General features: G+C 56.4%; 1 protein-coding gene across 1 annotated transcript; it reads left to right on the top strand.

Moving 5' to 3' along the window:
* The first annotated feature begins 1,255 nt into the window (after positions 1-1,255).
* Positions 1,256-10,059, top strand: TLE5 (TLE family member 5, transcriptional modulator). Its single transcript, XM_037165355.2, has 7 exons — positions 1,256-1,738; positions 2,833-2,930; positions 5,282-5,345; positions 6,703-6,747; positions 7,409-7,471; positions 8,817-8,891; positions 8,993-10,059. The coding sequence occupies exons 1-7, from the start codon at positions 1,712-1,714 to the stop codon at positions 9,212-9,214; spliced, it is 594 nt and encodes a 197-aa protein (XP_037021250.1). The 5' UTR covers positions 1,256-1,711; the 3' UTR covers positions 9,215-10,059.
* Positions 10,060-10,860: the final 801 nt, after the last annotated feature.

Here is a 10,860-nt window from a genome sequence, read left to right as displayed (position 1 = left end):
AATTTTTTTCGGCATCAATTTTTATTTTTTAAAGTATGGCATTAAAGTATTATTTATCTTGAAGGACATTTTTGGTGAGGGTGGGGTGGGCTTTCAATTTTGCTTATTCATTTCACTCTCATCTTAGCCCCTCATCTGCCCAGGGAAAGTGATGAGGTCCTAACTTTCCACTTTACAGATGAGAAAACCCAAGGATCAAAACAGTTATTCATTTGTAGAGGGCTAGCTGCATGGCTGGAGATGATACGAAAATTAAGAGGCTGTATTTAACACTTGCTAGGGCTGTAACATGCATTACTTCAACTGCTTCTTTGATGCCCGATGTCCACAGGTCAGGGAGACATTTATCAAAATCCAAGTCAGGTCACACCGCTCCTCTGCCCACAGCCTTCTGTGGATCCCACTTCCCTCACAGGAAAATCTCAAGTCCTTCCTGTGGCCCAGAAGGCTCTGAATCAATAATGTGTCACCAGCTACAGAATTTGCAGAGTCAATACAAAACGAAACTTCAAAGTCCCTTCTTCAAAATAATTAGGAATTTCCAGACCGGAACAGCAAATCACGAACTCAAGTGCAGGCCATTCTGGGAGAAGGCCCCTTGTTCCAATGCTGGAAGCTGCTAGCCCTGCCTTCCTGCTCTCATTTCCTCCCAGGCTCCCCTGCACCAACAACAGGGCTGTCTTTGGGCCTTTGCACGTGCTGTTACTGTCTCCTTGAATAAGCCACCACACCCCACACCCCTACTGGGGATTCCTGCCTTCTGTCACCTTCAGGTCCTTTTTTTTCAGGAAAGAAGGCCGTCACTGACTTGCCCATGTTTCAAATTGCACCTTCTTGGCTCTCACCTCTGGTGTATTTTCTCCATAGCTGTTACCACCATCTGACCTGCCAGGGTTTGGGCTCAACTATTTGTCTCTTGTCTGTCATCTCCCCCAGGATTGGGACTTTACATGCCCCGCACCCCCATCCCACATCCTGGATCAGGGCTTGGCACACAGTAGGTGCTCAATACATGTGCGTTGCAGATATGACCTCTGCCTTTCTACAACAGAGGAAAATGAGGTTCAGAGAGAAAGGCCAGGAAGCCAAGGTTACCGAGCAAGTCTCTGGCACGCGTCCAGGTCTCCCCGACAACGCGGTGGTTTCGATGGGGGCCGCTGGGCCTCTTTTTTTGACAGGGAAACCGAGGCCCAGGCGGCTGCCAGGGCCACCTAGCCCAGAGGGGCGACAGCGCAGCGCCGGGGGCTGGGGGCCGAGGCTGAGCCAGGCCCAAGGTCACCGCACTGGCGGCCCGAGAGAGGCGGGCTGGGTGGGGATCCACAGGCCTCCCCGGGCGCGCGCCCCCCCCTCGGCGGCGCGCACGGGGCCCGGGCGGCAGCAGCAGGTGGAGTCGGAGCCTCCGCGCAGCCGAGGCCGCGGCCACTGCCGACGTCGCCGCCATTAGACAATAGGAGCCGCGGCCCGGCGTGCGAGGAGGCGGGCGGCGGGAGGGGCGCCGGGCGCGCAGGAAGCGGGGCCCGGGGCGCGCCGGGGCCGGGCGCACGGGGAGGGGGCGCAGGAAGCGGTTGAGGCCGGGCACAGGAGGCTGCGGCGGCGGCCCCGGGAGCTACTGATCGGCGCCGGGACAAAGGCGCGGCCGCCCGGCGCCCCGAGGCGCCGGAGCCGGGGCGCACAACCGGGGCGCAGCCCGCGCCCCCCCGCAGCGACTGACATGATGTTTCCACAAAGCAGGCATTCGGTAAGCGATGCCCGCGGCCTGGCGTCCTCCCCCTAGGTTCGGGCCCTGCGCACCCCCCAGCTCCCGGCCGGTCCATCCCCCCCCCTCCGGGCCCTGTGGGCCCCCCAGGTCCTTGCCTGGCACACCCCCTCCAGGTCCCGGCCCTGCGACCCCCAGTTCCCCCCCCCGTACCATCCCCCTCCAGATCCGAGCCCTACGCCTTCCCTCCCCCAGCTCCCTGCTCGGCGACTCCCCCCAACTCCATGGCCGGGTCCCCTCTCGGTCCGGGCCCAGCGATACTTTACCCCACCCCCAGCTCCCCAGACTTTCCCCCCACTGTAGTTCCTTATCCCCCCTCCCATCTTCCCGGCCCGGAGTTCCCCCAGCTCCCAGGCAGGGTCCTCTCCAGCTCTCCTCCCGGACCCCACCCCAATCCCTAAGCCCTGCGGCCCGCCCCCCGCTGAGCCAAGCAGGGCCTGGGCGGCCTTGGCCTCTGGCGCACCCGTAGCCCCACTCGGCACCTCTAACGCTGGGCCTGCATTCGGGGCCTGGGAGCGGGAGGAGATTCGAGACGCACCCCTCCCGGAAGAGTGCGGCCTGGAGGAAGGGTGCAGGGAATCTGGTGGGGGGGCCCAGTTGAATTTCGGGTGCTGAGAGAGGCCCCTCCCTGAATGGGACTTTGCGAAGAGGCTTCGCTCCCCCTCTTGGGGAGGGGGAATTCCCTACGACGCGTTCTCCCTCCCCTCCCTTCCGGAGGCAGTTGGGGCTCTCGGATGTGCACCCCCCTCCCGGCGCTTTTGGAGCAGCAGTAGAGGGTGCACCCTGCCCCCCACCAAGGGCGGGCGTTGAAGAGCACCTCCACAGCCCGGGGGTAGCGAGGGAAGGAGAGGCTCCAGGCGCACCCACCCCGTCGGCTTCCCCCGGAGAGGCGGGGGCAGGAAGCGAAGGCGGGGACCGCGCCAGGGGCAGTAAACACAGGCGGGGGAAGTGGGGCAGAGCTGGGGGCGGCGGGGCGGCGCTGCAGCTGCGCTGGCGGCTGCCTCGGGGCTCCCGGGAGGGAAGTGAGCGGCCGCCCTACTCGCCTGGCCCTGACTCGGGCCGTCCCCTACCCACAGGGCTCGTCGCACCTCCCCCAGCAACTCAAATTCACCACCTCCGACTCTTGTGACCGCATCAAAGACGAGTTTCAGCTGCTGCAGGCGCAGTACCACAGGTGAGCCGGGGCTCAGGTCCCTACCGGGGAACAGGTGGAGCCCCGAATGCAGATGGCAAGAAGGAGGCCTGAAGCGGAGATGGTGGGCCCTGCTACATACAAATACTTGAAAAAATATAAGTGTAGAGTGTCTTACTGTATGGCAGACGCTGTCCTGGGCACTTGGCCAGTATTAAACTCATTTAGTCTTCGGAGTAGCCCATTTCACAGATGAGAAAACGGAGGCACAAAATTAAACCGTTTGCTCATAATCAGCTGTATGGCTTCAGAGCCCTTCTCCCACCCCGACCCCAATTTCCACTGAACTAAAAACCTCCCAACAACTGGAGTTGGGGTGGACCCCCACCTCCCAAAAGAAAAAGGTGATGAAAAAAATTCCCTAAAAGAAAAAAATTCTGCAACCTGCTATCTCTCTGCCTGGTTTGGGGGAAGTGTTCCTGGCCTCCAAGAGATTTTTATTCTCCTTCCAGAATTTAATCTCTAACATTTGCCATGCGCTAGGATCTAAGGGGAAGGAGCTATTACTGTTTGCACCTTACACTGAGACCAGGCATGGAAAGCTTAGGGTTTCTAGGGGAAGCACAGCCAGGAAGTGGCAGAACTGACATTTGCACCCAGTTTCTGGTTCAAAGAATGCAAATTCTCCATCTCTGTGTGACAGAGGAGAGATTTGTCTAGGAACCAGAAGGGGGTCCCCAGCCACTGATTTCAAGGAGGTCTTGGGCCCCCTCTGGACTTCGATTTCCCCACATGAAAGGATCCTGGGTTTTCTCTGAAAAGAAAGGGGGAGAAGTGGTATATACTTTCTTTTTAAACATCCAACCTCTTGGGGCACTCCCCATGGTCCCTAAGTGTTAACTACTGAATACACATCCTTTTGTTTCATCTTCCTTGTTCTATTACTGTGCCGATTTCAAAGATGTGGAAACCAGGGCATTGCGGGTCAAAGGGCAGAGGGCACACACGCCCAGGAACTTTGTCTTGGTCCCATGACACAGAAGTTTCGGGGTCTTTGCCTGGCAGGTCTGGCCTTTCTGAGCCACTGAAGGGAGTCCTCCCCCCGCCCCTCTGGTCCTCGACCATCTCAGAGTGGGCACCAGGACTGCCAGTCTCTGAGACCCAGGGTCGCAGTGCTGCCACAGTGCTGTGTGTCCTTCCGTAAGCCGACCCCTCCCTGAACTTTGGGGACTCCATTCCCTAGGCCTGGGCTTCACACTATTTATGAGGGATCCTGCCGTGTTGGCACTCAGGACCTGCCAGGCCCTCAAGAAGGGCCAGAAATCCAGAATTTAGGATGAAATTGCCTTTTTTTTTTTTTTTTTTTAATGTTGGCAACAAATGATCACTTTCTAAAAATTAGAGAAAACAAACTCAAAAGGGCCACAACAACCCTCGCTGTGGCCGGTCTCTGAACTGGGGTAGACAGTTATGGTCAGTCTGGCAGACTGACGCGCCAGGTACCTGGGGCGGCGGAGATCAACAGGCATTCAAGGGTGCTTACTCGGTGCCAGCCATTGTTCCGAGGACATTTCTAGTCTTGACCCATTTCATCCTCATCACCCCACCCAGGGAGAGTGATACTTAAAGAGGTGCAGAGACTGAGGCCCAGAGAGGTAGAAGGGTTCACCCAGAGTCACACAGCATCCAAGTTGTAGGGCTGAACTTTGAACGCAGTCTAGCTAGATTGAGTTTGTACATCATTCACTCTCTCTACCTAATGCCCTACTAGAGAAATGTCCACAGCTCCTCCTTCCTGGGAAGCCTGAGAGAGGCCAGGGGGGTCACCATCTCTTATTAACCAACAGTAGAACTTTAACCCCTAGTAAAGTCAAGGCCCTTAAGAGTGGTTGGGCCCCGTTGGAGATTTCTTGATGAGTTCAACCCAGAACACTGCCAGCCAGCCCCTGGCCCTCTCCTGGCCTCCTTCGCAGTTTCTGTTTGTCCCTCCCTCTTGTTGGAGGGTGTTGCCCAGTGGTTGAGAGTATGGCTCTGACGCCAACTTCCAGGCTGTGTGACCTTGAACCAATTACTCAGCCTCTCTGAGCACCTACTGCGTTATCTGTACAGTGAGTGATGTTCACGATACTGATCTCATCGGGTTTGGGGATGGGTAAAGGGTTGTTTGACTCTCTGGCTGACCTAGAATCAGAACGTTTGTTCTGACTTGTTATTTTTTTTTTAATTATCATTGTTTTTTCCACCACCAGATCTGTAAGGTTGATTTCCTAATTCCCATTTTACAGTTAGGGTACTTGAGGCTCCCCCAACCCCATCCTCACAGAGTGTTTGTCCCCTGTCAAAGTTTGGGGCTCAGCCAAGCCCCCACCCCCTCTCCCCATGTTCTTCTTCAGCCTGAAGCTCGAATGTGACAAACTGGCCAGCGAGAAGTCGGAGATGCAGCGTCATTATGTGATGGTGAGCACGCGGAGGCGAGTGGGTGGGAATGTGGGGGCCCCAGACTCCTCCACCACCAGCAGCTCCCGCCCAAACCCTAGCCACCTCCTCTGGGAAGTGTGAGGATTCAGGGTCCACCTTGCTGGCCTGGCTGCTGGCCCAGGCAGTGGTGGAGGTGCCAAACCACCGGGTTGCAGTCCGGGCCTGCCAGGTCCCCTGGTTGTCCTTGGCAGCCAGCAGAAGAGGCAGTGGCTGTGGAAGCCAGGAACTGACGTGGGGGAGCAGCCGGATCCCCGCCCCCAAGATCCAGGCATCCCAGTGCTTAACCCCTCCTCTCCCAAGCTTTGAAAAGAGGACTCCTAGACTTTTACACACACATACACACACACACCACCTTCCAGGGGGCTGACACCTTTGAGGTTGGTGGGAGGGAGGCGTAACAAGGTGTTCTTTGGACTGACATTTGAGACCCTGCCCATCCACACTACCAGAATCACTTGCTGTTCCATACCCACCAGGTGTCAGTTTCTGCATGAAAAATTTTTGCTTTGGCCCAGTCCCTAGCCCCACTCTCCCAGGCTGGGGGGGGGGGGGGACGGGGCAGAACCAGACCGAAGCTCCCAGTCCCGGAGTAAAGGGGCTGGGCAGAGAAGGACCCAGGAAGGAGGGACTGGGGGATTCCAGAGGGGAGCCTGAGAAAGGCTGCTCTGAGAACTGGGCACTGCCCCTGGGGTCTTGAAGAATGAGTAGGAGCATGGTGGGGGGACAGGGACAGAGGTGGAGAGAGAAAATGACCAAGGGGCAACTTGGCTGTCTAGGGGTGGTGGGTAATGGGAAGCCATGAGAAGGTTTAGAACAGGGGCGGGGGCAGGGTTAGATCCGAGCCTTGGGGAGGGGGGCTGCTGGCTCCAGAGCCAAACCCAGCAGGCTTTGTTTATCTTCCATTATTTATACCCAGGAAGGCAAACTTCCCTGCAGTCTGGGGCCACCCGCAGACAAGACACATAAAGATAAAAGATTAGGAGCCCTGGAATGTGTGCGTGTTGGGGGGAGGTGGGGCTGGATACTTACCCAGAAACCTGGGAGCCAAGCTGGGGCCGAGGCCCTCGAGCTCCCTGCTCTGTAAGCAGCCCCACCAGGCACCTGGGCTGTTCCCGGTGTGGGTGTCTTCCCCCTCCTGTCCCCTCCTGTCCCCTCCTGTCCCCTCGTGTCTCCTGCCTGCCTCCCTCTCTCCATCACTTCCTGCTCCACGTCTCTGTCTTGCTTTTTCCTCTTCTCTGCCTCCCCCTTTGTCTCTTTCCGTCACTCTCATCTCTTTGTCTCTTGAGCCCACCCGTCCTTCACCCCCCCATTTCTTTTTCTCTCTCCCCTCACGCAGTACTACGAGATGTCCTATGGCTTGAACATTGAGATGCACAAGCAGGTACGCCCTCTCGCTCTCTCCATGGCACCCCCAGGCAGGTAGGAGCCCGCCCCTTGGCTGAACACCAAGTTCTGCCCTTGTGATCCTGTTCCATCCCAAACACCCCGCTTCTTTCTTAGGCCTCCCTGGGAGGTTGTGCTGCCTGAGGAGGAGGGGCAGAGGCCTTCCTTCAAAATGCCACCATCACCCTGTTGTCTCTCCTTTGTGACAGTGGCAGGAAGGTGATAGGTAGAACTACTTACTCTCCCTGTGACCTCAGATCACCCCTCGCCCTCCAGCCTTGCTTTAGCCAACTTTGCTCTGAGGAGGTCACCATCAGGGATGTCACAGAATAATGATGCCACTGCCCTACCCTCTCCTTCCCTCTCTCCCACGGAGTGCTCACTATCTACCAGGCACTGGGGGTCATCTGCTTAGGGCCACGCAGACCTGGAGTGGCCCAGTCTGGATTGCAGCTTGTGCCTACACTGTTAGCTGCAGGGCAGAGCACCAGCCTCAGACCCCACCTTTGCCACTGATTGGATGCTGGTGGACCCCGTGTGTCGATGCCACCCTACCTGAACTCATCCCTCTTAGGCAGAACCCTGGTCCTCTTGGGCCAGTCTGTGCCCGTGCCCACACGAGAGGACTGGGGACTGAAGAGTCTGTGTGTTTGTTCTAGGCCGAAATTGTCAAGAGGCTGAATGGGATCTGTGCCCAGGTCCTCCCCTACCTTTCCCAAGAGGTGAGTGGTGCCCCTGGGGCTTCAGAGAGGAGAAGGAGGTGGACTGATCATGAACTTGCTCAGGCGGTGCCCACTGAAGTCACCTAGGGCAGCAGTGAGCTAGACTCCCCCAGGGCACACGCCTCCCCTTTCTGGACCTCCCAGCTACTGGACATCCTGTGCAAAAAATCCCCAGGCTGGAGAGCCCCCAGGGGTGCAGGGTAGTGGAAGGAGGGGCCTCACCCTGCTGTGGAATTCCTAGCCTGAGTGAGTCATTTCACTGTAAAAATGTCAGCTATGCTAAAGGCTGTACCAAGAATTTTTTTTCCTTGTTTTGCTTCCACCTTCCACTCTCCTGAGATTCACCTGAGAGGCCCTGTGGGCTGCTTTGGGCCCAGGGACAAGGGGCATGTGTGGGCAGGGCACCCTATACACATAAAAAGTCAAACATGTGGCTAAACATAGGTGCAACAGAGATACATACGGTGCCCACACATACATGGTTGTACATGTACACACCTGTGCAAACACACAGAGATATGCACACATGCCCAGATAAAAATTCGGACGTGGCACAGTTACACAGGAGACGTAAACACACACACACACACACAGGTGTGCACTTGGCAGAGGCTCACATGCACTTCCCTGGGGAGCCAGGTACCCAGCCCTTCCTCTTCAGCTTTTTGGGGTTCTCAAATTTTCTGCGTAAGGCCCACTCCACACAGACCCCACGGACCTGCGCCCCGCCAGGCTGTAAGGTCAAGCTCCCTGCCCTCTGCCAGGTCTCCTGTCGATAATTCATTTCCCCTTTTATCTGTACCCATACATCAGGGTCCTTTGAGAGAAGTACATGCCTAGGGGCCATTCCAGAAGGGTACCATAAGCCCAACAGAAAAGGGTTCTGGAGGCCCTGGGGGCTTCCCAGCAGCCAAAGCACAAAGGAGTATGGTGAAAAGGAGACACTGGTTTTCTGGGAGGGGGTGGGAAAGGGTGGGAGATAGTCCCTGAACCTAGAGTCATACCCCAGCCCTGCCAGAATTCACTGGCTGTCCCCAGCTGTTGGAAGAACAGGACTTCCCTGTGCAGTGGGCACACGGTGTCAGATAGTACGTGATCCAAGGTTTCTCTCCGACTCCCCCGAAGGCCTTTTGCTAAGTATCTGTCCCCAACCCCTTTGGGTCTTCTCTGCATCTCCCTTTGTCCCCGTTTCCCAGATAAAAAGACTTGGTGGAAGGAAGTGGCTGGAGAGGGGACTTTTCTGGTAGGATGGAGACCTGTGGGGGTGGGGCATAGCACTAAGGCCACATGAGAGTGGGGCTTCTCCTGGATTCTGACACAAGCCCCCTCTGGCCTCTCCTTCCAGCACCAGCAGCAAGTCTTGGGAGCCATCGAGAGAGCTAAGCAGGTCACCGCTCCAGAGCTGAACTCCATCATTCGAGTAAGTCTGGGGCCTGGCCCGTAGGAGGGTAGTGGGTCAGAAGAGTGGCAGGTGGCAAGTGGACTGGAAGTAGCTAACATCCCCCTGCCTCTGCCCTGCAGCAGCAGCTCCAAGCCCACCAGCTGTCCCAGCTGCAGGCTCTGGCCCTGCCCCTGACCCCACTCCCCGTGGGGCTGCAGCCGCCTTCCCTGCCAGCGGTCAGCGCGGGCACCGGCCTCCTTTCACTGTCTGCGCTGGGCTCCCAGGCCCACCTCTCCAAGGAAGACAAGAATGGGCACGACGGTGACACCCACCAGGAGGATGACGGCGAGAAGTCAGATTAGCGTGTGGCCAGGATGGGGAGGGTGGGGGGACAAAGAGGAAACAAAACACACACACAGAGAGGAATGTTCACCGCAAGACAGTGCAGCTCTGGATTGGCTAAACTCCTGGTAGTATTTATGGTAGCTGCTGGGGCCTTGGCCCTGCTTGTGTGCCAGCCCCTAGCTTTGCTCTGGCTCCCCATCTCCTTCCTCCTCCCCCCTGCAGCCTGAATGGGTGAACACCTGCTTGCACCACAGATAAGGCCAGCTGAGGCCTGGAGACGAAAATGGGAGGCCAGGTCAGAAGGGAGCAAAACCTCAAGAAATCTAACACCCCCTGCACTTCCCCATTTCGCACATGTGTGACTGACAGTCTGCCCGCTGGGCCCTCAGGGCACACCCCAGCTTCCCACCCTGGCACTGCATGCAAACACAATGCTAGTTGCCCCTTCCTGCCCTGGGCATCCCTTTCTCTCCCTCCACCTCCCATTCATTCACCTCTGCTAGTTCCAGACGCTCGTGCCCACCTGGTCCTCTCTACTTGCCCAGCTAGGATGAGCAGGGTGGGGTGGGCAACCCAAGATTCCCCTTCTCCCTTTCCCAAATAAAGATGAGGGTACTCAAGTTGTCTTGTTTTTTATTTTTTTTTCTTCCAGTATACTAGCTTGTCTTTTAAGGGGAGTTAAAAAAAAAAAAAGACAGAAAAATGTTTAAAAAAAAAGCAACACCCACACCTGTGTCTGTATATAGCCTTTTAGACTGTCAGCTTTTGTTGTGTTCAGTCGTTTGAACTCTGCAGAGAAGTGAAAATGCCGTATCGAGGGTGGGCTTAGCTGTGCCTTTCAAATAAAGATGTGAGAAGGTTGGTTGCTGTGTTCTTGCCTCTGTGTTGCGGCTGCCTGTGGTTCCCCCTTCCCTGGGAGGAGGGGACTTCTTTCATGTCTGGGCTCCCTCCTCTGTTACAGGACCAAATATTGAGAGTCCTGGGTAAGTCTATCTTGTAAGTGTAGTCCGTATCCTGGACTTGATGCACAGACCAGAGAGGGTCAGCTGGAAGCTATAGGTCACACAGCCAGCCCAGGTGTCTGGAGGGTTAGGAGAGCTGGTTTCTGAGTGGCAGGCCAGAGGGCCCCTAAGTGAAACCCTTCAAGACTGAGAAATCTACCCCCACCATGTACACACACGGACCTTTTTTCCAGGTCAGAGTGCAGAACCTCCACTGGACCTCAACCCTGCAGAAAAACTAAAATGAGAGGAGATTTCCTGATACCGGCCTGGGATTGGGGGTAGGGTGGGCAGCCAGCCCAACTTTGCAAGGGATGCACAGCACGGAAACCCACCCTCAGGGAGCTGGATTAAAAGCCACCCAAGGGACTTTTTTTTTAAAGTGCAGGAAATTCTCATCTGCCTCCCTAATTCAGTGGGTTCCCTTGGGAGTGTGTGTGTGTGTGTGGGGGGGGGTGATGGCCCACTGTCCTCGGTAAATGTCTCTGGTCCCCAAGGACAGAAAGAGGATACCAAGAGAAGAGAGGACAACCACTGGGTGATCACACCAGCCTCCTGCTGGGTCCCCTATCTCTCCACTGCAGCCAAAGCACCCCTAAAAATGCCAGCGTGATGGGGTAACTTACTGCTTACTATTTAACCTTTTGTTGAAAATCTGAACT

Source organism: Artibeus jamaicensis, unplaced genomic scaffold (assembly GCF_021234435.1).
Source record: "Artibeus jamaicensis isolate MK-2021 breed Jamaican fruit bat unplaced genomic scaffold, CSHL_Jam_final scaffold_537, whole genome shotgun sequence".
NCBI lineage: Eukaryota > Metazoa > Chordata > Mammalia > Chiroptera > Phyllostomidae > Artibeus > Artibeus jamaicensis.
This window is presented reverse-complemented; position numbering and strand designations above follow the sequence as displayed.

Excerpts from the sequence above, each read along its gene's own strand:
- TLE5 (XM_037165355.2), top strand. The coding sequence starts at position 1,712 with ATGATGTTTCCACAAAGCAGGCATTCG. Across the intron at positions 1,739-2,832 it reads TTCCACAAAGCAGGCATTCG|GGCTCGTCGCACCTCCCCCA; the intron begins GTAAGCGATGCC and ends CCCTACCCACAG. Across the intron at positions 6,748-7,408 it reads ACATTGAGATGCACAAGCAG|GCCGAAATTGTCAAGAGGCT; the intron begins GTACGCCCTCTC and ends TGTTTGTTCTAG.